Here is a 26,683-nt window from a genome sequence, read left to right as displayed (position 1 = left end):
ATATATACAAATATATACTATATATGTAAACAGATGCAGCATATGCAGCTGACCTTTAGTATATTAGCTGCAATTATTACAAATAGTTGCAATAACAATATCAATTAATTATAATTAATTCGCTTATTTCATTTCGTAATAAACATAAACAAAGCTGTTGCTGACTTCGAAGCAAATGTAGAGCGCGCTCATATATACCATTTAATCGGCATATATGTGCCAGCTTATCTGGCATACAAGACTTTAGTAATTTTTGCTATTACATATATCTTCTATATATCACTGCTGTTAGCTTGATATCGGTAAAAGGCAACAATTTGAATTTGGCGCTATAGCTTGTTGCACGACACCTATCGGCTACTTTGCGTACTAACTGAACTCTGTTAGCTGTGTGCAGCGTCAGCTTTAACATAACAGCTGTTAAGCAAATCTATCGATGCTATTGCGATTAATTGAGCATCGATATGTGTGGCTAACAGCAACAGCAAAAAGGCACCATCTATATATGCATACATACATACATACATATATATAAATAAAGCCGGCATGTGTACGCAGCGCTGATTGTAATAAGAAACATGTAAGTTAGCTGCAGCAACTAAATGCGACAATAAATAAATAAAGCAATGCACCTGTAATTTATTTATATAGATAAGCACATTTCAAATACCACTTTGACTTGCGAATATGCCAAAAAAGCCGCCTTATCAACGACGTGCTAATGAGTGCACTAACCAAAATAAAACAAGAAAACAATAAGAATAGGCGAAACGAAATTAAACACATAACAGCACTTAGTCAATGTTAATTAAAAATGGCAGCCAGATCGACGAGTAGCTTTAGATAAACATACATACATGCATACATATGTATATGTGTGCATACATATGTATGTATGCATGTATGTATGTATGTATGTAGTGTGCTTCGCTGTTCATGTTCCAGTTAATATGTAGCTGCGATTGTACAGTAATTATATCAAGATAATACAGTGAAAGCACTCTTAAGCATATCAAATTCTTTCCTGTTCCTTTCAACTTGATCACGTGTCGCTTTTTGGTGCTCTGTGGCAAGGTTTGAGTACAGGTAAGATTGCAAGTAAAGGCCACGAAAATTTGCCAACCAAGGCTGTTGTCCATTTAAAAGCGTTGTTCGTTGACCGAGTTTTTACTGTAACAGATTTTCAAAATTAACTTTTTATTATCTTGATGAATTGTTCACACATAACGCTTGGCGCGTTGGCCTTTCTCAAATCTGTATGGCTTCAAATTTGGCTGGTACAGTGAACTCTGGTTAATGGCGATATGCACTTTGTGGCCGAAACACTTGACGGTAATACACCTGGGCAATTGTTGTGCTCAGTTGATTGTTGGCAATTGCTGTGCTCCAAACCGGTAATGCCAAAGGAGTGAGGACAGCAGGATGAAGAAGGGGGGGGGGGGGTTTGCATGGAGACCGGCGACAAGGTCAAACCGTTTCGTTGCTCAAACATAACTTGGCCGCTTGTATGGGCCTCACACATGTACGTGCGTGCGTGCGTGCGCGCGCGCGTGTGTGTGTGTGGCAGCGCAGTCCATACACATGCAAACGTTTGACGGCGACGCGTCGCTTACTATCGAAGTTGTTATTCATATTTGTATTATTTTTTTGTGCCGCATACTCGATTCGCAGCTCACGGACGACGGACGTGTTCTCTAAACCGTGAAGAATCGTCTGTGCCGAGAGACGTTATTCAGCGTCAACGTTTTTATACCTGTTGCATTTTTGTCTGTTGCGCCGGGTTTGTTGTTTTTTTTTTTCTGTTTTTGTTTTGGTTTCTCCCTTGTGAATCACAGACAACAGCTCGCAGTGAGCGAGCGCAAGTGTTGAACAGTGCGAGAGAGAGAGAGAGTGCGCGCGTGTGATAGAGTACGAACTTATGGCGTAATCCAACACATAGTCACAATGTTGGGGAATGCACATAACTGAACTATTAAACACTTAAGAAAAGCAACGACTAGCGCATGCCCTGCACTACAAAACTGAACAAATTTCGTGGCACTTTAAATATAATTAACAATTAATCATTGATTAATAACGTGTCTGAAAAGTGATAATATATTCAAATTAAATCAAATATTGTTTACATTTGCCACATTATATTATCATTTACCTAAAACACATTCAATAGTTACTTTTTTCATTTAATTGTAGGTTGAAATTAAATTGTCGTTTATTGTGCACTTTATGCAAACAAATTCCACACGCTAGGTAAGTTTGTATAAATTTAATAATACACATTCTAGAAATTCTAATTGAAAAAATGTTTTTTTCTTTTTTTTACAGACTAGCTAAATCGCATAACATCAGGCAGCTGCCGGACGTAATATTTAGACGGAAATACTCAAATTATCAACAAATACACACAATGGGTTCTACGCTCTGCAAGGAATACAAAACAACTGGCAAGGTAACGCCCAATCCGGATCAGAACTCAGGTAAAAGCCGATCAACTATTTTGAAAGAAACCTCAGGTTAAGCTTCATCTATGCTTTGGTCTTATCATTTTCAATTCCGTATCTAACCGTGTTCATTTTGCTAAAAAAAAAAAACTTTCCCTAAGACTCTAAAGACTTGTAATGTTGTCAAGATTATTTTTGCTAGAAAGCTTATAGAGGATTTGATGTACAGGGATATTTTGGAAACGGGAATGAATCGAATTCCCGATTTATGCTTTATTATCTCAATGTATTTTTGCCGTTCTTGAAAATTTCATTCATTTAAGTATGGATTCCTATTCAAACATATCGATTCGTACCGCAATTTCGATAAGTTTTTGTTATCGATAACTAAGTCTTATGAAATACATCTCAAAGATATATTATTAACTACATGTCTAAACCTGTTTGGTTTTTGTTCAAAAAAAAAAAAAAGAAAGAAAAAAAAGCCGCCATGAAAAGCTGCGAAAAAGTGAACATAGATATCTCTCAGCATGTTTCTATCTCAATTGGGTTCGTTTACCTTTCTAATTGCCTTTGCCAGCGCACAAGACACTCAATAAATTTCTATTTTCATATTGTTTTTTTTTTTTTTTTTTTTTCAAAACGTAAATCAATAATTATTATTATTTATTTATGCATGTGCATTCACAAGTTCGATAATTGCGCGCATTTAACAGTTCAATTGTGTCTAAGAGCCAGCGAAAGAGTGTCAGCCATTGTGAAAGAGAGTGTGCGGGCGTGTGAGAGCGAGCGAGAGAGGGCGAGTGAGAGAGTGCGAGCTGTCTATCCAGTTGGACAGTCGCCTTTCTTTGGCATTCGCCTTTCGACTTTTCGCACGCGTTTTTGCTATTTTTCAGTTTACACCCTGAACTTAACTGGAATGGCGGAGTTTTTGTTTTAACTCAGATTTAAGCCTTTTATTTGGAATTTGAAAGACAACATTGCACAGTTATTTAACGTTCGGCATACATTCAAATATTTTTCAATTCAAACGGATTATTTGTTTGGGTAAACGAGGCTAAGCCAAAAAAATACACATGTTTATTGCTTTGGTTGGGTTTTGCTTCTTCTTTCTTTTATTAAAATTGCTCACGTGTGTGTGTGTGTGTGTGTGTGTGTGTGTGTGTGTGTGTGTGTGTGTGTGTGTGAGACAAGGCTAACCGGTTCGTTTTTGTGCGTGTGTGTGTGTGTGTGTGTGTGTGTGTGCTTGCATGCATTTCAAATAGTCGCAATTCATGCCGAATTCACAAATTTACTTTAATTAGACAGCACACCGGTTTTGTCTTCTTCTTTTACTGTATCTAATTGTATGTTTTCTTTTTTTTTTTTTTCTTGTTCAGACCTTTTGACTCATCAACTTGTATTTTACATTTAACGCAACAAGCTGAAGATTGTGACGTCACGCTAAGCGGACTTTGCCGCATATTCTTATTAGACCATTATATTATCTCATAGCAAAGGCTTATATTGCGTATAAGAGTTTTGTGTTGCAACTTGTGACGTCATTCTATGTTGAATCTGTAGTTCTTTTATTAGATCCTTATTATCCCATTAAAAAGGGTATAAGAGTTTTATGTGGAAACTTGTGGCGTCACGCTAAGCGGACTGTGTCGCTTATTCTAATTAGACCATCATTATCTCATAGCAAATGCGTATAAGAGTTTTGTGTTGCAACTTGTGACGTCATTCTATGCTGACTCCCCTGATCCCATTGGAGTACATAAATATATATGTTCTTGATTGGAACGAGTACTTTGATATCGAAGATACAGTTACAGATCTAGATACGACAAATGTATAATAGTTCTCGTAAAATCTCGAAAATTACAAATTATATTGGATATCTACCCGCTTACCCCTTAAGATCGATCACACACTTTTCGATGTCATGTTTAGTTCCTGACATTTTCACAAGGATCGGATCGATATTCAAGGTTCAAGTTTTCCATATGCTCTATATGGAAAGGGGAGGGGCGTCAGCTTGATATCAGGGTATCTAACCGTTGGACACACCCCGTCTGAAGCAATATTTTGTATGCTCGCTTAACGTCCCATTCACAGTCAAGTATTTAAACATTGATAGATGTAATCTTTTTTATAGACCCTGCTTTATAGCCCAATCGCGCGGGGTCGAATGACGCAGCGAATTTGTCGCTTGGTTTCCGTCAAGACGTATCGATTTTCTTGTGACCAAAACATTTGATTCGAAACATATCAAAAATGCACAAAGAAACCCAAACAGTCTGATTAATAGAGCCAAAGAGAACCTAAATATATCTTCGATCAGCCTTGAAAACAATCTGGACATGACGTTTCCATTTCCAACAGCATGTCCCACTTGTATCTAACAATGATAATTGCATTTGTATACCCTTTTTATACCCTTACAGAGGGTATTATGATTTTGTCGTGAAATGTGCAACGCATAGAAGAAGACATCTCCGACCCCATAAAGTATATATATGCGAAGTAGTCTCTCCGTTTTAAAGCTATCTTAATGAAACTTTGCAGAAGTCCCTCTTTCTGTTGCACGCAGCACATATGTGAAAACTAGCTGGATCGCACCACTATATCATATAGCTGCAATAAGAACGATCGGTCGAAAATTAAGTTTTTGTATGAAAAAACATTTTGTTTTTCAAGATATCTCGACCAAACTCGGCATTTATTAGTTTTACTAAGCTCCACATATATATGCAAAATCCCATTAAGATCGGACCACTATATCATATAGCTGCCATAGGAACGATCGGTCGAAAGCTAAGTTTTTGTATGAAAAAACATTTTGTTTTTCAAGATATCTCGACCAAACTCGGCATTTATTAGTTTTACTAAGCTCCACATATATATGCAAAATCCCATTAAGATCGGACCACTATATCATATAGCTGCCATAGGAACGATCGGTCGAAAACTAGGTTTTTGATTAAAAACCTTTTTGTTTTATCAAGATATCTCGAACAAATTCGGCATTAACTACTTTCCCTGTGCTTCTTAGATACGGGCAAAGCACTATAAGCATTATGAAACGGTTGGGTCTGCAAGGGTATTAGATCGTCGGCGTGCCGAAGATAGCCTTTCTTTCTTGTTTTTTTTATCATCTTATCAGTGAATGTTGTTTGAGGCACTTGAAATATTTGCAAATCATGTTGTTAATCATCGGGAATATTAAAAAATCAATTAAAAATCATAAACGTTTGTTTGTTGATTTAATCAAATTTACGTCTGGATTCGTCGAGCTCATATCTGGTAATAAACAACTTGGTACTTCTGCTCAAATGCGATTTAAGACTGGCTCGAATGGTCTTGAAGGCATTTTCCAAAAGATTTACACGTGATTCTCTGACCAAACGATATTCCAGATTCTAAATAGGGTATTCCGACTTTTAGTTCCAGCTTTGAATCGGGCCAAGCTTAAGGTTCGTTAGCATCGGTTCATTTAATCTATTAAGCCAATCAGGCTTGGAACTAGTTCAAGTATTGTAAAAACTCATAAAGTGAGTTATACTTTTATGTTCTCCGATCGAGACAATTGCCCTGAAACGGATTCATATTTCAGTTCTCAGCTCAGCTAACAAGTTCTTTCTCTGCGCTTCGCAACGGAAATCAAGATAGTCATGAGGCTTTTAAGTGCATTTTCCAGCTCGAATAAAAGCTGGTTCAAACCCGTTTTTCACTCAGCTTGTTGCATGTTTTAGCAATGCCTTTGGACCAATTAAATTCTAAAGCTTATTGAGTTTTCCAACCGATCCAACTAGTTCCGAACTAGTTCGCAGCTGGTTCAACTGAGTTGAACAGAGCAAAGTTCTTTGTTTTTCGACTTTCTAAAAATACAACTAGTTCCAAATTGCCTAAGAACTGGTTCAAAAGTAGTTCCAAAAAATTGGTTTATTAAAAAAAACGAATGTTATCAAAAAAAAAAAAAAGGTGTATTAATTAGGTTTCTAATTTGAGTTAAATATCTAGAACTTGTCGTTCGGCTTGACGGCGAGCAGCTCCAGGCGCTTGATGGCATCGTCCAGGAATTGGCGCTGCAGCTGAAGCTGAGGCAGCAGCTCCTCGGCGCTCAGCAGCTGGACATTCTTGCCGGCGCCCTGGTCCGGCCAGTGCCCGCCACGCCGCAAGCCGGACGAGACCTGGCTTGTTGTTGGCGTCGTGCTGCTGCCGCCGGGTCGCAGCATGGCCAGCAGACGTTTAATGAGCGACGGCGAGCTATGATCCGGCGGCTGGGCAATGCCCGCGCCGGGCAGCTCGGGCATGGCCAGCAAGGGTGTCAGGAAATAGGAGCCGGCGCTAACCGGTGTCTTGGGCGTGCTATTGATCACATCGCGCTGCATCTCCAGCGGCTGCTTGGCAGTTCCGGTGCTGCTTCCGTTGCTGTTCGGCTGCAGTGCATCCAGCTGCTGCTTCAGCTCGTCCAGTTTGTGCTGCAGAAACTGAAAGTCAGCGGCCAAACTGAGCGCCAATTGTTGCGCATCCTGCTGCACCTTGTTGGCCGGCCTCAGCGCCTCCAGTGTCTCGATCTGTTGCTCTAACTCCTGCTGGCGCCGCTGCAGCTCCTCCAGCAGCAGCGGCGTCTCCGGCGTGAATGCCTCCATATAGATCCGACCCAGTTCCGCCTGCAGCAGCTGCTTATGCACACGCAGCGCGCTCAGCTTCAGCTCCAGCTGCTGCGGACTGCCCAATCCAGGTCCAGCTGCAGCTGATAATTCGGTTGCCACCTGGACGCCCAACAGGGCAACAGCTGAGCAGAGCAGCAGCGCAACTTGTTCTGGACGCCAACACGACATCTTGTCAACTGACAGCTGGAGATGAACTGATGAACTGGCCCTCAACTGGGGGGCAACAGTGCTGCCAATTTGGCTATTTACTAGCTAGATTTGGCTTGCTTACGGCTCTCCATTTGGAATATATTATATACTCGGTCAATCTGGTCATGTTCATCGCGACTTGGGAAGCCTTGAAAATTTCATACAGATCGGACTCTAAACACGGAAGTTATTCAAGAATAGATTTGTCAAACTTGTGGCATGAACCATTGCAGTAGTTCAGCAAATGGAACCAGTCGACTCAGCAAGCTAGTTTAGCTGTTTTTTAACACTGGATTTAGCTAGGTTTTCCTTTGGAGTTGACAGCCGGAAACACCTTTGGGCTGCTTTCACGGGAAGATCTTATACAAGGCAAGAGGAAGCACGAACCATTGCAGGAGCTCAGCAAATGGAACTAGTTGAACCAGTCGACTCAGCAAGCTAGTTCAGCTGTTTTTCAACACTGGACTTAGCTAGGTTTTTCTTTGCTTTCACGGGAAGATCTTATAATTTCATACAGATCGGATTCTAAGCACCGAGGCAAGAAGAAGCACGAACCATTGCAGGAGCTCAGCAAATGGAACTAGTTGAACCAGTCGACGCAGCAAGCTAGTTTAGCTGTTTTTTAACACTGGATTTAGCTAGGTTTTCCTTTGGAGTTGACAGCCGGCAACACTGTTGAGCTGCTTTCTCGGCCAGCGCAGCAGGCGGGGCACACACTTTCTATTCTGGACTCGAATTTTAAGATCGTCATTTAACGGGAAAACTCAATTCAAATTTTATGTGCTTGACTAGCGACAAACAACATCAACTTGTTAACCAACACACATACACTCTCTCCCTCTCTCTCTCTCTCTGTCTGTGTCTGTCTGTCTTTCTCTCTCTGCATCTCTCGCTCTCTTTCCCTCTGCCTGTCGCCCTCAATCGGCTCAACCGTTGATTTGTTGCAGGTGCCGTCGGTTCCTATCAGTCGAAGTGCGATAACAAAACAATGTCGACCAGCGTGACAGACCCAGATGCGGAGTACACGGAGCCCGTGGCCGTGTGCAAGGCGAACGAAATCCAGGAGAACGAAATGAAGCAGCTGGAGTTCAATGAGGACACCAACGTGCTGCTGGTGAAGCAGAACGGACGGCTCCATGCACTGGGCAACAAGTGCACCCACTACGGTGCACCGATGCATACGGGCGGATTGGGTGTCGGACGCATACGTTGTCCGTGGCATGGTGCCTGCTTCAGCTTGGAGACGGGCGATATTGAGGACTTTCCGGGCCTGGACTCGCTGCCCTGCTACAAGGTGGACGTCAGCGCCGAGGGCGAGGTCATGGTGCGCATGAAGCGCAGCGATTTGGAGAAGTCGAAACGTCTCAAGGATATGGTCAAGCGCCAGCCGCAGGACGAGCGCTGTTATATTGTTGTCGGCGGCGGGCCGTCGGGCGCCGTCTGTGCGGAGACACTGCGCCAGGAGGGCTACACGGGTCGCCTGATCCTGGTGTGCCGCGAGCCCTATTTGCCGTACGACCGCGTCAAGGTATCCAAGGCGATGAGCATCGGCATCGAGAGCCTGGTATTCCGTGACGAGCAATTCTACAAGGATCACGACATCGAAGTCTGGCTGGGCGTCAGCGCCGAGAAGCTGGTGACCGCCCAAAAGGAGCTGCACTGCTCCAACGGCTACGTGGTCAAGTACGACAAGATCTATATAGCCACCGGCTGTTCGGCCTACAAGCCGCCCATTCCGGGCGCCGATTTGGCGAATGTGAAAACCATACGCGAATACGATGATGCTCGGGCCATACTTGATCTGGTCACGCCCCAATCGAATGTCGTCTGTCTGGGCTCCAGTTTTATAGCCCTGGAGGCGGCGGCGTTTCTGGTCACGAAGGTGGCCAGCCTTACGGTTGTGGGACGCGAGAATGTGCCGCTAAAGGCCGCCTTTGGCGAGCAGATCGGCAGACGCATTCTGAAGCTGTACGAGGACAACAATGTCAACATGTTAATGGGCAGCGGCATCATGCAAATCATTGCCGACGACGGTGGCAAGCTGGTCGAGGTGAAGCTGCGCGACGAGACGACAATACCCTGTGATCTGCTCATCATGGGCACCGGCTCCAAGCTGAACACCGATTTCCTGGCCAATTCGGGCGTGCGACTCAACAAGAATGGTTCGGTCGATGTTACCGACTTTCTGGAGACAAATGTGCCCGATGTCTATGTGGGCGGCGATATAGCCAATGCCCATATCTACGGACTGGCCCAGTCGCGCGTCAACATCGGACACTATCAGCTGGCGCAGTACCATGGACGGATCGCGGCGATCAATATGTGCGGCAGCATCAAGAGATCCGAGGCGGTGCCGTTCTTCTTTACCCAAATCTTTGGCAAGGGCTTTCGCTATGCGGGCCATGGCAGCTACAAGGAGATCATCATCGATGGCAGCCTCGAGGATCTGCAGTTTGTTGCATATTTTGTTAATCATGCCGATACCGTTACGGCTGTCGCATCCTGCGGCCGGGATCCGATTGTTGCCCAGTTCGCGGAGCTCATCTCGCAGGGCAAGTGCCTGGGACGCAATCAGATCGAGAACGAGGCCGATCGCCAGGCGTGGACCGCAATGCTCAAGCAGCCGCTGCCCAAAATACGCTAATTCGATCATTTGATCACAAAAAGGTCGGCTCATATGGTCCGATCGGCCGATTCCATGCCAGTTATTATTTAGCAACACGAGATTCATTCTTATATATATCTATGTATAGTATTATGCGTGAGCCGCTCGAAAAAAAAAACTATTTGTTATATTTGTTAAATCGTGCAAGTTTTATATGGATTATGCGCAGCTATATCTATATATATATATCTATTTCTATATGTGCCTGCAATTTGCTCGGTTTCAAAATTATTTCATGATCGTCTGTTCCCCGTATTCTTGCACCTAGGCAAAACAGTTTTGTACAATAAATAAATATGTTATTTACGATTTACGATTTTCATTTTGTTTAAATTGAGTTGAGATTTTCCCGATTGCACGTCAAGAATTAAGTATCCTTCTAGAAAGACTGTCTAAATCGACTCCCTAGATATCTAGAGGTGTCCAGAAGAGGCGGGACAGAGTTCGATCTGGAACATTTTTAAGATTCGATTGGCTGGCGTAGACAGATATTTTAGATAAATGAAATATTCGGAGACACTTTCGAGCGCTCTCAAAATTCCAAATTCCGAGCACACATTCGTTTCCATCAGGCAGATGCACGTTGCACAGATCTAGAGGAGCACCGGGCATGGAGAACAATGGGCAGTCGATGTCGAGTGCCGTGGAATGCATGATGCATAGCTGGCTCGATGCCTGGCGTTCCCTCAACGGGAACTGTCTGCAGATAACGACAACCGCGTGGAGATTCAAGAAATTGGTGTGTAGATCGCACTGAGATTGAGATGCAAACGGCTTTTGAGTTAACTCAGTGTCAGATCTTTTTAGCTGCCAAGCAAATCTATTGCTATGAAATGATATTGCAGGAGCGAAAGTTTGTTAATGACAGTTTCATCAAGTGCATCACAACTGCCGAGGAGATCTCCAGCAATCGGCGCACAAGGCACTCCAGGCTGAGCAATGAGAACCAGCGAATGCTCCGGCAATTGCTTTGCCTGAAGGGTGAACTCTCCGAACGGCAGAAGGCTCTGGTCAAGACCAAGCTAGAGTTGCACTGTCTCCGTCAAAGGCTACGCCAGCAGGCGTTCAGGACAAGTCGCATGGCCTCGAGGCTGGAGGAAAATAAGTTGTTGACCGAAAAGCTGTTGGAACGCAACGTCAAGTTGAACGAGCGGGTAATTATTGAGCTATATTCTTACCTGACTGATTGACAGACTGACTGACTGACTGATGAGCAGTGCACAGTCCATGTTTGCTGCAATTCACGTGTTTCAGTGATTTCATCAAATCCACATCAAAGTTCAGCAAATATTCCGCTTTAAATGGATTTCCATTTTAAATGGAACTTGCTATCAGCGAAAGTTTGGTCCGATCGGCTTCAAACTTAAAATATAAATATATGAATCATTTCCGGCAAAGCTTGGCCCGGATAGAGCCGGGCAATACTTTAGTATACCTTATAGGAAAGCTAATTGTGTATTCGAATAGACCACGGAGCTGTTGGAACTGTACAGAACGCGTGCGCTTATGTTTGTCTATAAGCTAATTGGCATGACGCAGGAGCTGCTTGCCACCAAAACCAGGTCGAAGGCATTCGCAGATGCCAGCGCGCATCTGAAGAGGTAAATCATGAGCCCAAGCCCAAGCAAAGGCAAACATAATAATTTAACAGCCATTGTTATGCTAAACAGTAAAAACAAAAAGCTACAATTGCGCCAAAGAATGCTTATCAACAAATACACTACGCTTGTCTCTCAAGACAAAGCCCCGCCGCAGGATGATGCACAGAATGCCAATCATGGACTGCTTCAGATGGCGCTCCATTATATCGGCTGTCTGTGGGAGTGCGTCTCGAGCCTGGGTCAGTGCCCAAAGCTGGAGGGACCAAATCGCCGTTGTCAGTGGGCTCTTTTCTTAATATAAACAACGAGCGTTTTACAATTCAACCTTATTGTCAATTTAATACATTAAAAGCATTTTTAACAGGCTGTGATTAATTGAATTTGGCAGGGCTGCACAGCTAAATAAAAGCCAGGGCTGCACACAGCAGCTGCAACAGGGTTGCAACTATCGATATGTGTATCGATGTGGCGTACGCGATGTTTCGATTTGCGTTTATTATTATTATTGTTGTTTGTTTTTTTTTTTTTTTTGGTGCGGGCGATGAATTGTCGATAGTTTTGCGGAAAATTTTTTTACACACCAGCAGCAGCCAGCACACATACACAGAGACACACACACACACACACACAAAAACGCCCAATAAATTACAGTTGCAGGCAGCGCACACATAAAAAGTTTTATAACAAAAAGCAAAGAATACGAAAAGAAAATAGATATAAACCGGGTCAGAAGACAACGGCCAACGTTAAAAGAGTACAAGCAAACGAAAACATTCCAATAAAAGAAGAAAAAAGAGTTACAGCCAGAGCTGCCTGCCTGCGCCAAGTGTAACCAAAGTGTAAAAACATCCGATACCGAAAACATTTTTATCAATTATGAATTTCTTGGGCTTTGGCCAATCAGCCGAAATTGATATTGTATTCGATGGTGCCGAGAATAAAAAGACCGCCGAGGTCAAGGGCGAGGATGGCAAAGTGGAAAAGATGCTGCTCTTCTACGATGGCGAAACAGTATCCGGCAAGGTAAACCCTAGCTCTAGCTGAACGCGTTGTGCGGTGCATGGAGAAAGGAGACGCGCGGCGGCGGCGGCGGCACTTCCGCTCTGCTGCCGCCCACCGAGCAGCAGTTATCAGCAGCAGCGGCAGCAGCGGCAGCGGCCCGTATAAACAAGCGCATAAATATTGCACAAAGTTGTTGATTATTTGAGTTTTGTGACAAAGTATGTTTTATCTTGTAGGTAAATGTGACGCTGAAGAAGCCCGGCAGCAAACTGGAGCACCAGGGCATTAAGATTGAGTTCATTGGACAAATTGAATTGTTCTATGATCGCGGCAATCATCATGAATTCAAGTGCCTGGCCAAGGCGTTGGCCCGTCCCGGCGATCTCATACAGAACAATAGCTATCCGTTTGATTTTCCAAATGTGGAGAAACAGTTTGAGGTATACGCCGGCTCCAATGTCCGTTTGCGTTACTTTCTGCGCGCGACAATTGTGCGACGGATAAGCGATATCACACGCGAGGTGGACATTGCTGTGCATACGCTCTGCAGTTATCCGGAAATGAATAATCCAATCAAAATGGAGGTGGGCATCGAGGATTGCCTGCACATTGAGTTTGAGTACAACAAGAGCAAATATCATCTCAAGGATACAATAATTGGCAAAATATATTTTCTGCTCGTACGCATTAAGATTAAGCACATGGAGATTGCGATCATTAAGCGCGAATCCACCGGCACCGGACCGAACATTTTCAATGAGAACGAAACGATTGCCAAATACGAGATAATGGACGGTGCGCCCGTCAAGGGCGAGAGCATACCCATACGCGTATTCCTTGCCGGCTACAATCTGACGCCGACCATGCGGGACATTAATAAGAAGTTCTCGGTCAAGTATTTTCTCAATCTGGTGCTGATGGACACCGAGGATCGGCGCTATTTTAAACAGCAGGAGATAACGCTGTGGCGCAAAGCGGATATACCACGTTACCATGTTGCCCAGCAGCAGCAGCAGCATCAGCAACATCAGCAGCAGCATCAGCAGCAGTCGCATCATCAGCATCACCAGCACGTGCCGCTGCACGCACCGCCCCATTTGGTGAGCGGCCCGGCAGCGCCGACCGTTGCCCATTCGCTCATTAGCAGCAGCACGGACAGCGAAGGCGCTGCCATTGGCGTCGGCGCCCAAGCCGAATCCAAAATGGGCCTGTTCACGCGCGAGAGCCCCAATCAGGAGTTTAGCCAACAGCAGCTGGACTCGCCGCTGCCCAATTCACCGATGACGCCTGGCAACGAGAGCAATGCAATTGTGGCTGCCGCTGCCGCCGCGGCCGCCGTAGCTGCCGGCAGTGAACGTGAGCGTGGCATGGGCGATGGCGCTGCCGCGGCAACGACAAGCGCCTCACCAGTGGCCATGCTATCGAACACGCCGCCGCCGCTGCTGCAGCTGCCGCCGACCAGCGAGGAGCAGCCGGAGATGTTGCAATCACCGGCGCATGCCGCCGGCGATGGCAACATGGAATTTGATTTGAACGATGATGACGATGATCGGGCACAGCTTGTGCCCTACGAAGAGCTAACGGACGTGGCGCTGCCCACACCACCAGCACCCGCACCTGCACCCGTGCCCGCACCCGCGCCCGTCTCCACAGCCGCCAAAAAGGTCAACGCTGCGCCACTGAGTGCGGATTGAGTGGCAGCCACGTTTCTGTTAACGATTGCGAATATGTTTATGTTTATGATTTCCACAACAACTCAATGGCTGGCGGTAGCTGGGTCAACTATTAACGTATATCCAAAACGTATACACGAAAAATATGCATATATATATACACACAAACACACACATACACACGCATATATATATCTATTTTTTTAAAAGTTAATTTAAAATTGTTAAAGCAAAATGTTTTATTGAAGTTATGCGCGCAACTTGATCCACTTGCACACACACACACACACACACACACGCACACCTTTTCGGCAAAAATAATATTCAATATGTACACAGACGCTATTAATACCCTCTCTCTCGCTCTGTCTCTCTCTTACACGCCATGCTCTTAGCTCTAGTAACTTGTATTCAAACACAAAAATTGTTGCATAAGGCAAACGAATGTTATAAATTTTTCTAGGCCAGACCACGCCCACTTAGCCCAACCAAAAGCAATATAACAACTCATTCCCATTTGGAAAATTTGATTTTTCAATAAGCAAGCGCTTGCATCGAGGAGCACAACAAACAGAGAATACAGAACAAATGCTTTCTAAAAGTAAATTCAAATTGAAAAATTCAAATTAATACAAATACCGATGCGTAAGCATAGCTAAGTTAAATATAAAGTTTAGAGAATATATATGTATAAATATATAAATCGAAGCACGCCTAGAAAACATGTTACATGCATTCACATATATATATATGAATCTATAAATATATATGATATATATATGCTTGCATATGTACATAACATATTTCATATTAATATATGCATATATATATATATATGTATATATCTTTATACATGTATATTATAAATTACAATTTATGAAATTAATAAAAGCGAGACCCGAGAAACCCGAATCTTGTATGAACCGAAGCAATCAAAGCACGCATAGAGCCATCATATTCCGAGCAGTTAACAATTCGAAATTCTTAATTTAATCAAAGGCATGAAAACGAGCGAGGCCTTGTCAAGCTAGCTTTAAGATAGACACGACTAATCCGTATCCATCTAGAGAGAGGGAGACATGGAGCCGCTTTCAAGTAAAGTTGGCCAATACAAGCTTCTTCGGAGCACCGAATAGTAAACACCCTTACAGGCTTAAAGCATATGTTAGGCTCACAGAGATCATGTAGAATTTGATTAAAGTAATTGACAACAAAAAGAAAAGCAACTAGTTTTTTCATATAAAAACTTTACATTCTAGCTTCACCTTTTGATGATGTAAGCTTATTATTGTTGAAATACTGAGAAACTAACAAGTTTTTGTTTATACTCTAATCGCTCGATTGTTTCAATTTGAACTAGATGACATAGTGGTCCGATGCAAGGGATCGTTCCGGCAGTTGTCCGACTTTGGGAATCTGCAAATGCCTTCGATTACAATAGAGTTTAAGATTTATTCAATAACTTGTGTGTGTTGAACAATAACTTAGTTACTTATTAGTTAGTCCCAGGCCTCCTTCACTCGCAAATGCTGCAGTCGCTCTTCGATGGTCACGTGCGGCTTCATCTTGCTGCGCGTCTGCTCATCCGTCCATTTGGCCACCAGCTTGTCGCGTTTCTGCAGCTCCTTGGCGTGTCCCGACGATTGCTCCTAGAAGAGGGGGGCGAGGCTTTATGTTTTAACTAACAACAACTAAATGTCTATGCATACCAGCGTGAGATAGGGATGCCTCAGCAGAAACATGATGTGCTCCTGGCGCTCGTATTCGCGGGTCAGCGTGTCCATGGCACGTTTGCTCACCGGCTTGACCAGTCGCCGCTTGCCGCGAAATATGTGGCCGGGCACGGTTTTCTTGAAAAAATTGATCAAAGTCAGCTGCATTTTGTGCCTGCCGACTGTTTTGCCTAATTATTTCTTTGCCAATGCACGTTCAATGTTGTTGCACAAGTCGTTGCGACAGCTGAGGCCTGTTATCGTTATCGCTGCGGCAATTTGTAGCCATATATGCATACATATATATATCGATATATCGAAACGCGCTGCTCTAGCAAATGAATCGATAGTTTCGCACTAAAATTTAAAACGTGCTCTTCCATAGATATTTTGAAAAAAAAAATTAACATACCAAAAACGTGATTTGTATTTTGTTGTTGCAAATCATATAAAACAAGAAATGCGCAGCTTAGGCACTATTTTCGGATAGGGGAAAGGGACTAGCATGCATCACATTGCCCTGATGCAATGCACCCTCAACAAAATGCAAAATCTCGAATCCCACCTCGACCATAATCAAAATAATGATCATCCACTCGAGCCGAATGTGATGGGCATCGTTCAAATTGTGGGACACCAGCTCGGCCAGCTCGACGCAATGGTTGATCTTCTCGTTCATCACCTTGGTGCGGCGCGATATGCTAAAATAGGAGCAAACCTGCAGATAGAGCCCCTCCAGCTCCTCGCGATCCCAGTAAAAGTCCGGTGCATCCAGCAGATCCGAGGACAGGTTAATGGAATGCCGCAGGGCAAACAGTTCGCCTGTTTTGCGCAGCATGGAGGCGCGCGAGATGCGCAATCGCCGACCGCGCTTCAGATCCTCCGTCAAGTACTCCATCGAGTCAATATAGCGATCCAGTGTCGCCTCCCAGATGCCCAGCTTGATCGACTGCGCAATCGCATTGGAGAATGTGTACTTGTACAGGAAATTGTCGCTGTCCGGCGTCAGATAGAACTTGCCGTTCTGGAAGAAGGCGCGCGATGCCACATTCAAATCGCTCGACTCCGCCACCAGATCGCCCTCGACGTCGACGGCCGTCGATGCGATATACGTGTAGGGCATCACCTCGCTCTCGCCGTGGACCAGGGTGCTCACGTACGATTCACGCTCAAAGCTGCGCAAGAAGTTGAGCACGTTGTTCGTCTCGATGTCGTTGCAATTCCAAAAGACGACGGAGCCCTCGCGAAAGAAGAATATCTCGCGCGGCCGGGACCCCGTTTGATATTTGGCGGTGACAAAGAGCACGTTCTGCTCCACGCCCAGATTGTCCGTGGAGAAGAAACGTTTCGTTTCGTATAGATTCTGTTGCTTGAGCGCCGCATGCAGCTCCTCCAGATTGTACTCATCGGCCGTCGTATAGCCACGTGTATTGAGGAAACCCAAGGCGGACAGCTCGTCAATAGCCAGACGCTTCTTGCGCAATGCACGCGTTCGTCCGGGCGAGAGCCCCGTCTCGAGCGGCTCGTCCACCTGCGGCAGGGTCTTGACGCCGCCGGCCGCACTGCGGGCGGCCTTCTTGATTGTTCCTGCCGCCGCCGTGCCAACTGCTTCGGTGGTGTCCTTTGGCGTCGTTATGCTTGCGGCCAGGGATCTGCTGAACTTTGGCAGCCACCTCGATTGCTTTTGCCACCAGGCACGCTGCAGCTGTGTGTGTAGCTTGCATGTGTGTGTTCGGGGCAGGAGGCTTAGGCTACGTACGAGTGCCGTTTGCACGGCAAAATGTGCTCTGTTCATAACGCTGGCAATTACTTTTGGTTTCTTTCTTCTTTTTCTTTTTTTTTTTTTAATTTTCAAAAAGAACACTTCCAATTGCCATAACACTTGGCCCGATATTTGTGCAACTATCGAATCTCGACAGTGGAGCCGGCAGTTCAGCGAGCTGGTTCGCGAATGAACTTTGGCTCTGGCTCATTGAGCCGCGCTGCTGTTACCAATTGAATATCCAATCTATTTCTATATTTATGAATATATCAAAAATGTTGCATTGTTTCTAAAATGGCTTACACTTTAACTACGGCTCGGTATTATTAATCATTTGTAGCCATATTTAAATCAGATGTCAAGCTCAACGTCCGGTTCGGTTCAAACGGTTCATTGCGGTATATAAAAAAGATCACAAATTTAACGATATCAAACAAATCGATAGCCACAAAATACCGATTGCACAAAATTGATCTATCGATAATTGTAGCAACAACAAACCAATACGTATGGCTGTTGTTGTCTGTGGCGGCAACGCATCAAATCAAGATGGAGAACGCTTTATTTTCCAACATCAAGAAGCTATACGACCACGGCCTATACGAATGCGTTATTCCATCGGTAAGTTGAAGCGTGCTCAGCTCTTGCCAGCATAAATTTCACACTCTGCTGACAAGTCGCAATGGGAAAAACTTCGCGCCGAGCTGGGCATGCAAATCCTTAATTGACACACACACACACACACATACACACACATACACGCGTATACATGTATACAGCCACGCACTCACACACTTGCATCTGCAGGCCAGCCTGTTGTGCACACTGCTGCAAAATGATCGAAATGTGGCCACACTGGAAATGGAATACCAGGCAATGCTCTATCTAAGCAATGCCAACTACAAACAGCACAACTATCGCACCGCCTGCAATCAACTGGAGGCTGTTGTCCTGCAGCGCAAGTCGATGCTGCGCTTCAAGAGCAGCTATCTGACGGCCATCGAGAGCTCCTATCCGCAGTTCCAGGACGCCGAGCTGCGCTACAAGATCGCCATCTGCTACCAGGAGCTGGGCGAATACAACATGGCCATGAGCACACTGCAGGCGGTTAAGACGCGAACACCGCGGCTGAACATGCTGCTGGCCCGGCTAATGCATCATCATGGGCGCGGCGTTAGCAAGAAGGAGATTGCGCTCGCCTTCAAGGATGTGCTGCGCGAGTGTCCCATGTCGCTGACATCCATTGAGGCGCTCATCGAGCTGGGCATCGATGGCAGCGAGGTGCATTCCATGGTGGTAAATGGTGCGTATTTCCCTTAAGATCTCTTACAACTGAACCAGCTCCGAGTGGGTGGGGGGCGAATAGTGAAAGGTTATTGCCCCCTTTTGGAGGGAAAAAAACCTCAAAAAGAGTCAATAGATTCAAATTCACGAAAAAGCTTCAGGATTATATATTTAAATGCAAACAGAACAAAAATAATTGTTCTTTCGGTTCAACCCTTAAACCAGTTTTTAGGTTAGGTTTGAAAACCATTCGTGAATTCGTCCCGTTCGAATAATGGTTCCTGAACCAGTTCCGGCAGTCGTCAAGGGAGGAGGGGGAATTTGTCCAACAAAATTTGTAAACCGACTTTGCAGACCCATTTCATGTTGCAAGCGTTACATGGGAATCCCCCCCAAAAAAAAAGATTGGTTTGGATTGCAGTTCGACTGTTTTCCTAGAAACTGGTTTGGTTTAAGATTTGGTTCACATTGAATCACTTGGAATTCAGGGCTTGAACCACCACAGTCTTCATGAAAATGTATAATCCTCTAGAAAGATGCTCGGAACAATATTGAACTATATTTACAAGCAACGACAATTGTTTGTTGGGTTTGTTGCCCTGTAAAAAAAATATGTTCACGAACCGCAGCTTAAGATACAGAGTTGGTTCAGAGCGTGAACCGAACTATCGATTAACAATCCGAACCTTGGTCGAGGCAGAGAGTCGTTTCAAAGCTTGAACCGAACTATCGATACTTATTTTGGGTTTACGAACCGCATCTTAAGATACAGAATTGGTTCAGTGCGTGAACCGAACTATCGATTAACAATCCGAACCTTGGTCGAGGCAGAGAGTCGTTTCAAAGCTTGAACCGAACTATCGATACTTATTTTGGGTTTACAAACCGCATCTTAAGATACAGAATTGGTTCAGTGCGTGAACCGAACTATCGATTCTTCTTTTGGGTTCACGATTAACGATCCGAACCTAGGTCGAGACAGAGAGTTGTTTCAAAGCGTGAACCGAACTATCGATTCTCCTTTTGGGTTCACGATTAACGATCCGACCCTAGGTCGAGTCAGAGAGTTGTTTCAAAGCGTGAACCGAACTATCGATTCTCCTTTTGGGTTCACGATTAACGATCCGACCCTAGGTCGAGTCAGAGAGTTGTTTCAAAGCGTGAACCGAACTATCGATTCTCATTTTGGGCTCACGATTAACGATCCGAGTTATCGATACTTTTTGTGGTTAGACGGTTGTTTTGTTCTGTAAAAAAAAAAACAGGTTCACGAAACGAACCAAGAGTCAAGGCGCTGGCTCGAACCTTAAATCGAACCAGTGACTGGGGAAATAGCTGGTTCGAACTGTTAATTTGCAGTTAAAGTCAAATTTGAGTGCTTAGCCCTGAACTGGATAAAATACTCCATCCACAGCCGCCGCGCTGCCCAAGAACATCGAATGGCTGAGCAGCTGGATCAAGGGGCATGCCCAGATGTACGGCTGCAAGCATCGGGAGGCGGCGCAGACATTTCAACAGCTGAACGATACGACATCGTTCCGCCAGAACGAGCATCTGCTGACGAAGATTGGCCAGTGCATGTACTATTACGGCAATTTTGTTCGGTCGGAACAGTATCTGGCCATGGCCACAATGCTCAATCCGCACAACCTGGACGCCCTCTGCCCGCTGGCCGTTGTCTACGAGTTCAACAAGAAGAAGCTGGAGCAGGGCAAACTGATTGCGCCGCTCGAGATACGCACCACCGGGGAGTTCAGCTCGTCGCATTGGTTCCTGCACGCCCAGCTCTCCTATATGAATTCCAAATACGATCGCTCGCTGATCTTTACGGAGCGTGCTCTGGCCATGGATGCGCGCAACATTGAGGCGCTGCTGCTGCGCGGCCGTCTGTTCGGCGGACTGGGTCGCCACAAGGATGCGATCGATGTGTTCCGCAGCGCCCGCTGCCTGGCCCCATACAGATTTGAGGTGTACAAGGGTCTGGTCGCGTGCTTTATACGCCTTAAGTGGCTGAAGGAGGCGCAAACCATGTGCGCATTGGCCGTCCGATATTTCCGGACATCGCCGCGCAGCTATACCATGTTCGGCGGCACATTGTTCCATCTGGCCAATCCGACCGCCAAGAAGAGCGCACGCAAATTTGTGGAGAAGGCGCTGCAAATCGATGAGCACTATGCGCCCGGCATTGCACTGATGGCCAGCATCTATCAGGATGAGGGCGACACCCAGGAGGCAATTGTTTTGCTACGCAAACAGGTCGCCAGTCATCCGCATCCCAAGCTGTTTGCCATGCTGGCCGAGTTGCTCAGCGTCGACAAGGATCTGGATGCGGCTCTCCACTATTACACGCTGGCGCTCAGGTGATTTCTCTCTCCCTCTCTCTCTCGATCTGGATGCTTATGGGGCTACTTTTGCAGATTGGATCCAACATTTCAGCGCGCCTTGGATGGCATCAATTCGCTGACAAAGGCGGCCCGCACAGGCAAGCCCAGCGAGAAGGCCAGCGAGTCGGCGAGCAGCTCAAGCGTCGCCGCCGGCGATGCCAGCAATGCGGCCACCATGTCCAGGCCATGCACGACGCCCAATCATGAATGGCTGCTCGACTGCGATGAGGCATCCACCGAGGCGCTGGAGCTGTCCTCGCCGGCAGGGCCGCCGGAGGATGTTGAATCGGATACGTTCTCAGAGCCCTTCTGGCAGGATGTCGACGGCGAGCTAACCAACTAATTTGGCCATGTGAAGCACCCTCACCCAATCCTTTATTATGTTGAATCTCTTGCGTTGCATTCCCAATTAGCCATATCTCATGTAAATTCCAAGCACAGCATGTTTTTTGTTTTGTTCTTTTGTTTATTTTTTTTTGTTTTTGTATTTAAGCGCCAAACCAAATTCTCATTATCATGAAATGTATTTATTGTTTTTGTTTTTAATTTATTTTCACTCAGCATAGATCTGAGCGGTCCATCCACCTAAATATCTCAAGACATACACGAAAGTCTGCCAGATTTCATAATGTAAGCTAAATATATTGTATTTGTTTTAACTATGAAGTTCCAAGTGTTAAATTAAAGCAAAACTATTGTAAAACTTATTTATTTTGGCTGTGCGTATATTTTGTCTTTGTTTTTTATTTGCTTTCCCATTTGCTTAAACAACTGTGTGGGTTTTTCTTAGCGTGTATTTGTATTTGTTGTTTCTACGCACTGGCCGGTAGCTTATAACTGTGTTTTGTCAGCTTTGTTTCCAAGCCCCAGTGGCCTAATGGATAAGGCATCGGCCTCCTAAGCCGGGGATTGTGGGTTCGAGTCCCATCTGGGGTAAAGTGAATAAATTCAATATTTTGTTAACTTTTTACTATTTCATATTATTATTATTTGGCCCAAAACTAGATACACTTGCTTACCTAGTTAATAGAACCAACTCTTTGACGATTAATAAATTGTTTTTGTTTTTATCAAGGCCTATTTACAGCCTGCTTACAGTCTGTTAAGTGTGGAGTCGTTCTGTTAACTCGTCTGCTGTACGGCGCTGTATGGCTGTTGTGTGCAGATCAGCTGTTCGCTGCATTGGTGTGACCAGTTTGTTGTAGTTTTTTTTTTTTTTTGGTATTTCTGTATTATGTGCCGCCTGGTCGCATATGGCACGCGCTCGCGCGCCAAAACTTCAGTTGTTTATCAATCGCGCGCATTGTTGCATGTGCGTGTCCGTTAAGCGCAAAGTTGCCGACGAGCTCTTCTGTTAGTTTTTTCTTATTTTTTTTTTCTGTTCTTGTTGATTATATTTTTTGTTGTTGTGCTGATAGTTGAAACATTAAAAATATACACACAAACAATAACAGTCGAACTGAAAACCAATAAATTTAACGAACTGTGTCAAATTACTTGTGCTTTATGCAAATTGAAATTTAACAATTTGCATGCTGCGAATTCTGAACAAACAAAAAAACGCCACTCAAGACATTGGCACACAACCATTTTGCATAAAGTCCTAATACAAGTTACGCGTGTGATTTATTACCTACTTTTTTTTTGTTTTGTTTTGTTTTAATGGTTTCTATTCAAATCAAATATTTGCAAAACAATTGACATTTAAAGCTGCGAACCAGCGATATACAAAGGTACGTTTAACTGTAAATTCTATGCGTTTCTTTCATTTGCGAAGATGGCAGCGGACACTTTCAAAATGGCAATGCGTTACCGTTATATGCTTTTTGCACGCCTTATCTGCCCACAATGGCAAAGAGAGCGTCCAAAGTGCCGTTACACATGTTTCGTGTTTGATTTGATTGCAGCGAAACTGAAGCTCAGATTCAAGCCGAATTTTTTGCTTGCCCTTTTGTTGTTGTTGTTGTTGTAGCCCACTCGATAAGCAACATCTGCGCAAAAGACGAACTGAAAACGAAAGTCAAACAAAAAACTAAAACAAAACAGTTATTTTTTTTTTCTGTAGAGTTTTCTTCTACTTCTGATAAAAAGCGAGCATATTGGTTCGCTGCGTCCACTTGTTACCCGAACCAGTCTCGTGTTGAGTTTTTGTTGCGACTTCTCACAGCTAGACCCTATCGCATTTTTCAGCTCAGTGCAGAGTATTGGGCCAGTCGGTTACAGCCGTTTGGCATGCTCTTCGGCTTCTTGTGGCGGCCCCAAAAGATACAACGGCCTTTGTTTGCCTATCTGTGGGTCACTTGCCGAACCATATCTGAAGTGCCCGAGCCCGGATTTATCGGTTAGTTGGGTTATCTATTGGGTTATCTATCTAGCTCGGCAACAGAGCTCCGGCTCTTACGCGCACTTCTTGATTGGAAGAGATTTCACTAGACATAACCAAAAAAAAAGAAGAAGAAGAAAAAGTTAATGTTTGCATAAAAAGCTATTAGAATAAACAATTTCGAATCAGTTTCAGATTTATTTCAAGCAATTATTTCTGCAATTTTTTTATAGCTTATCTTTTATTAAGTTGTTTAAAATCAGTTTGCGACTATTTTTCAATTCTCTGAGCTTTTGCAACACTACTTTTTTTTTACTCAACGCTTTCTTTTTAGTACAGTGAATACTCTATTCAGCAGAAAGTTCTTTTGGACAGCCAGTTTTCTAAAAAAATATTAAGAACGAAATGATCTTAAATCTTAGTAAAACGTGCATATATTAACTGTAAAGTTGAACCGTAGCTGTCCGCTTAAGCGAGTGTGCACTGTAGTTGTTGATCAGTTTTGCTTAACCCCTTGTGATAATTCCCAGAACGCCAAAAACCCGGTTGACACAGTTTTGTAAATTTGCTTAAGCGCAAATATTTCGAAATTCAGCTTTTTGTCAATCTCAACGAAAAATTTGGCAGGAAATGCAGCAAGGCCCATTATTATAGAATTGAACATATTTACATGCATATGCATGTAATATATATAACAGAATATGGTATATATATATATATATATATGCATCTCGGACAGCTGTGCCTGATTAAAAAATGCTCTAACGGTACACGCAGCTAATTAAAAAACGGCAATCAGCAAATGACACAAGCAACAACAAAACCAATCAAAGCTAAACAAAAAGCAAACGATGACAGGATGCATTTGCATAGGCGCAAGCGAGATAGCAAAACGATTGGCGAACAGCAAGAAGAATAATAACAAAAAATAAACGGTATAATTTGCCAGGCACCGCGGGTGGGTGTGCGTGTGTGCGTGTGCGTGTGTGTGTGTCAACAAACATTTGACAGCTGTTTACGCCTGTTGGACGCCGCCGTCGCAATCCGCGAGAGAGCCAAGGACTGTTGCGAGAGCCCAAAGATTGCGGCTGAGCGAGCGCGTGAGAGAATTTACCAATGTCTTTGTTGTATAACTGTAACTGTGGTAATTCTGCTAAAATTTCCTTTTCGAACGGAACGAATGCAACTGATAAGCCAAGGGCCGCACACACACATACACACACACAATTACAGTCATCAAAGGCTGATAAATACACACAAACAAACACAGACACTTGGCTGAATCGCAGCTTGAGCTCGGTTACTGTCTGCTCTCTGGCAGCCATATGTTTTGCTCTGTTTGGAACGCATGCGCCCTGTTCCCATCCCTGCCCCTCCCTTCTTTCCCCTTCACATGTTCCATTACCATTCCCCTTTCCGCTATTTTCGAAACAACAACACACAGATAGCATTTTATGGATTACATTAATATTTGACAAGAGGCACAAAGTCCAAGGCACAGTGGTTGCCAGACATTACAAAATCAAGCTCAACTAAGCAAAGCTTACAGTGGTTGTAGGTCACAATGTTTCCCATAGTGGCCACATGTTACAGTTAGTCGATATTCAGATGGAGAATAGTTAAGTTGATATGATATTGTAGACGAGCCTGGCTTATATGCTCTTCATATTTTTATTATATCAAAAGTTTATACGAAGAAACATTTTATATGCCAACCATTTTTGAGGCGCATTCAGACAACACTGGACCCACTGTGCCTGGTCAAACTATTCGGGCATAGTTCTTGTTCTTGTCGTTGAGTGCTTGAAATTGGTGGTTTCAAGTGCGGCAGGACTTGCGTAGAAGCTGAAGCTCTCGCGAGTTGCGAGTCGCGAGCAGCGCTGCCGGCACGAAGCGCCGCCCGAAGTCGAGCACGATCCAACCCTTGCGGCTGTGCCAAAGTCATCTGGAGTTGGCGTCGCAGTCGCCGTCGCCGTCGCCGTCGCAGCCGCCAGTTACTATTTGTCCTGGGCCGCCTTTTGACGTCGTCGCTGGCAATTGCCGCAGTTTTCGCGATTTGTCTGCGGCCCTGCACGGACGTCGCTTGCGTTAACGTCAGCGTCAGCGTCAGCGTCGCGTCGTGGCCGACGTTGCCGTTTCTTTAGCTCTTTCTGCTTGTTGTTATCTGTGTGTGATTTTTTTTTTTTACTGTATATTGTACGTTACTTTTTGTTTTTATTAGTTAAGCGAAACGAACAAAATTTAGCACATTTACCGTTATAATAACGTGCTTCCTTGTCGTTTGTTTGTGTGTGTTTTCATCTGTTTGCGCGATTTTTCGGCGTCTGCGTCGCGTGCAGCAAAAGTAAGCGCAGAATTTAACGTAATTTTCGTCGATAGTTTTTGCAGCTGTTGTTGTTGTTGTTGTTGTTGTTGTTGTAGGGTGGCAACCATCGATTTGCGTGTCGTGCAGTCAAACAAATCAAATGGAAAACGCGATTGTGCATAAAACAATTCGATTGTCTATGGTTTTTGGTTGCAAAAATTATTATTATTATATTGGCCCATTATCCATTTGCCTGGCCACCCAATAACTGTCAGACTCTCTCTCTCTCTCTCTCGCTCTCTCTCTCTCTCTCTCTCTCTCTGTGTGTATGTGTGCGTGTGTGTGCTTGCTGCGGAATGCGCCGCATTTAGCTGCATGGGCAATAGGCTGCTAAAGCCCACTTACTTATGCATCTATTATAGATGTAGTTGCATACTCACACACACACACACACACACACACACACACACACACACGCACACAAACACACAGTTTGCTGCAAAAGTCTAGACCTCTGTTAAATCAACAAAAATTAAATATAATGCAATAAAAGAAATTATAAAAAATATTATATATATATAAATTGTCTTGGTTTTTTTGTTTTATATATATATATATATATTATTTTTATTTTGTTATAGTTTTTATTATTATATAATTTTGTATATATTTTATATTATA

General features: G+C 44.2%; 8 protein-coding genes, 1 long non-coding RNA gene and 1 other non-coding gene across 14 annotated transcripts in view; 6 read left to right on the top strand and 4 right to left on the bottom strand.

Annotated features, from left to right (window-relative positions):
- Positions 1-563: 563 nt before the first annotated feature.
- On the top strand, positions 564-10,262 carry LOC115767970 (apoptosis-inducing factor 3). Of its 2 annotated transcripts, none has more exons than XM_030712368.1 (4): positions 564-580; positions 2,194-2,250; positions 2,326-2,477; positions 8,239-10,262. In XM_030712368.1, coding segments are annotated over exons 1-4 (1,908 nt in total). In that variant the 5' UTR covers positions 564-578; the 3' UTR covers positions 9,936-10,262. The 2 variants fall into 2 exon arrangements, with proteins under 2 accessions (XP_030568228.1, XP_030568229.1); XM_030712369.1 differs by lacking the exon at positions 564-580 and adding an exon at positions 1,685-1,780.
- LOC115767972 lies at positions 6,426-7,295 on the bottom strand. The gene has a single exon (XM_030712372.1). It carries the CDS (start codon positions 7,268-7,270, stop codon positions 6,443-6,445), a length of 828 nt encoding a protein of 275 aa, XP_030568232.1. The 5' UTR covers positions 7,271-7,295; the 3' UTR covers positions 6,426-6,442.
- Positions 10,263-10,314: 52 nt separating the features above from the next.
- On the top strand, positions 10,315-11,927 carry LOC115767971. Its single transcript, XM_030712371.1, has 4 exons — positions 10,315-10,695; positions 10,754-11,110; positions 11,424-11,557; positions 11,627-11,927. Exons 1-4 carry the CDS (start codon positions 10,567-10,569, stop codon positions 11,856-11,858), a joined length of 852 nt encoding a protein of 283 aa, XP_030568231.1. The 5' UTR covers positions 10,315-10,566; the 3' UTR covers positions 11,859-11,927.
- LOC115767973 lies at positions 10,996-11,470 on the bottom strand. Its single transcript, XR_004018464.1, has 3 exons — positions 11,392-11,470; positions 11,135-11,318; positions 10,996-11,077 (listed from the first exon to the last, which is right to left on the bottom strand). It is a non-coding gene; the product is annotated as an uncharacterized LOC115767973 (long non-coding RNA).
- A 217-nt stretch (positions 11,928-12,144) lies between the features above and the next one.
- Positions 12,145-14,419, top strand: LOC115768019 (vacuolar protein sorting-associated protein 26). Its single transcript, XM_030712432.1, has 2 exons — positions 12,145-12,580; positions 12,796-14,419. The coding sequence occupies exons 1-2, from the start codon at positions 12,434-12,436 to the stop codon at positions 14,251-14,253; spliced, it is 1,605 nt and encodes a 534-aa protein (XP_030568292.1). The 5' UTR covers positions 12,145-12,433; the 3' UTR covers positions 14,254-14,419.
- Positions 14,420-15,507: 1,088 nt separating this feature from the next.
- Positions 15,508-16,194, bottom strand: LOC115767995 (ribosomal protein 63, mitochondrial). 3 transcript variants are annotated; one of them, XM_030712400.1, is made up of 3 exons: positions 15,942-16,194; positions 15,725-15,881; positions 15,508-15,648 (listed from the first exon to the last, which is right to left on the bottom strand). In XM_030712400.1, exons 1-2 carry the CDS (start codon positions 16,110-16,112, stop codon positions 15,732-15,734), a joined length of 321 nt encoding a protein of 106 aa, XP_030568260.1. In that variant the 5' UTR covers positions 16,113-16,194; the 3' UTR covers positions 15,508-15,648; positions 15,725-15,731. The 3 variants fall into 3 exon arrangements, with proteins under 3 accessions (XP_030568260.1, XP_030568258.1, XP_030568259.1); XM_030712398.1 differs by having other exon boundaries at positions 15,510-15,658; XM_030712399.1 differs by lacking the exon at positions 15,508-15,648 and having other exon boundaries at positions 15,665-15,881.
- A 159-nt stretch (positions 16,195-16,353) lies between these two features.
- On the bottom strand, positions 16,354-17,917 carry LOC115767994 (required for meiotic nuclear division protein 1 homolog). Its single transcript, XM_030712396.1, has one exon. The coding sequence runs from the start codon at positions 17,737-17,739 to the stop codon at positions 16,414-16,416; it is 1,326 nt and encodes a 441-aa protein (XP_030568256.1). The 5' UTR covers positions 17,740-17,917; the 3' UTR covers positions 16,354-16,413.
- Positions 17,918-18,026: 109 nt separating this feature from the next.
- On the top strand, positions 18,027-22,049 carry LOC115767993 (anaphase-promoting complex subunit 7). The gene is made up of 4 exons (XM_030712395.1): positions 18,027-18,327; positions 18,514-19,009; positions 20,405-21,350; positions 21,408-22,049. Exons 1-4 carry the CDS (start codon positions 18,256-18,258, stop codon positions 21,715-21,717), a joined length of 1,824 nt encoding a protein of 607 aa, XP_030568255.1. The 5' UTR covers positions 18,027-18,255; the 3' UTR covers positions 21,718-22,049.
- A 188-nt stretch (positions 22,050-22,237) lies between these two features.
- Trnar-ccu lies at positions 22,238-22,310 on the top strand. Its single transcript has one exon. It is a non-coding gene; the product is annotated as a tRNA-Arg (tRNA).
- Positions 22,311-22,694: 384 nt separating this feature from the next.
- The window catches only part of LOC115768007 (GAS2-like protein pickled eggs), a 78,105-nt gene continuing 74,116 nt past the window's right edge, over positions 22,695-26,683 (top strand). Inside the window, exon 1 of one of the 2 annotated variants that reach the window (XM_030712416.1) lies at positions 22,695-23,107. The gene's annotated coding sequence lies outside the window, so the exon portion shown is untranslated. Of the gene's footprint in view, positions 23,108-26,026; positions 26,042-26,683 lie in introns of those variants that run through there. The other variant, XM_030712417.1, reaches the window with a different exon arrangement.

Source organism: Drosophila novamexicana, unplaced genomic scaffold (assembly GCF_003285875.2).
Source record: "Drosophila novamexicana strain 15010-1031.04,08,12 unplaced genomic scaffold, DnovRS2.1 tig00001554-arrow-arrow-pilon, whole genome shotgun sequence".
Lineage (NCBI taxonomy): Eukaryota > Metazoa > Arthropoda > Insecta > Diptera > Drosophilidae > Drosophila > Drosophila novamexicana.
Note: the sequence above shows the minus strand (reverse complement) of the source record. Positions and strands in the feature narration are given on the sequence as shown.

Excerpts from the sequence above, each read along its gene's own strand:
- LOC115767995 (XM_030712400.1), bottom strand. The coding sequence starts at position 16,112 with ATGCAGCTGACTTTGATCAATTTTTTCAAGAAAACCGTGCCCGGCCAC. Across the intron at positions 15,882-15,941 it reads GGCATCCCTATCTCACGCTG|GAGCAATCGTCGGGACACGC; the intron begins GTATGCATAGAC and ends CCCCTCTTCTAG.
- LOC115767971 (XM_030712371.1), top strand. The coding sequence starts at position 10,567 with ATGGAGAACAATGGGCAGTCGATGTCGAGTGCCGTGGAATGCATGATG. Across the intron at positions 10,696-10,753 it reads CGTGGAGATTCAAGAAATTG|ATCTTTTTAGCTGCCAAGCA; the intron begins GTGTGTAGATCG and ends ACTCAGTGTCAG. Across the intron at positions 11,558-11,626 it reads GCCAGCGCGCATCTGAAGAG|TAAAAACAAAAAGCTACAAT; the intron begins GTAAATCATGAG and ends TATGCTAAACAG.
- LOC115767972 (XM_030712372.1), bottom strand. The coding sequence starts at position 7,270 with ATGTCGTGTTGGCGTCCAGAACAAGTTGCGCTGCTGCTCTGCTCAGCT.
- LOC115767970 (XM_030712368.1), top strand. Across the intron at positions 2,251-2,325 it reads AAACAAATTCCACACGCTAG|ACTAGCTAAATCGCATAACA; the intron begins GTAAGTTTGTAT and ends TTTTTTTTACAG. Across the intron at positions 2,478-8,238 it reads CAATCCGGATCAGAACTCAG|GTGCCGTCGGTTCCTATCAG; the intron begins GTAAAAGCCGAT and ends GATTTGTTGCAG.
- LOC115767993 (XM_030712395.1), top strand. The coding sequence starts at position 18,256 with ATGGAGAACGCTTTATTTTCCAACATCAAGAAGCTATACGACCACGGC. Across the intron at positions 18,328-18,513 it reads ACGAATGCGTTATTCCATCG|GCCAGCCTGTTGTGCACACT; the intron begins GTAAGTTGAAGC and ends TTGCATCTGCAG. Across the intron at positions 19,010-20,404 it reads GCATTCCATGGTGGTAAATG|CCGCCGCGCTGCCCAAGAAC; the intron begins GTGCGTATTTCC and ends CTCCATCCACAG.
- LOC115768019 (XM_030712432.1), top strand. The coding sequence starts at position 12,434 with ATGAATTTCTTGGGCTTTGGCCAATCAGCCGAAATTGATATTGTATTC. Across the intron at positions 12,581-12,795 it reads GCGAAACAGTATCCGGCAAG|GTAAATGTGACGCTGAAGAA; the intron begins GTAAACCCTAGC and ends TTTATCTTGTAG.
- LOC115767994 (XM_030712396.1), bottom strand. The coding sequence starts at position 17,739 with ATGAACAGAGCACATTTTGCCGTGCAAACGGCACTCGTACGTAGCCTA.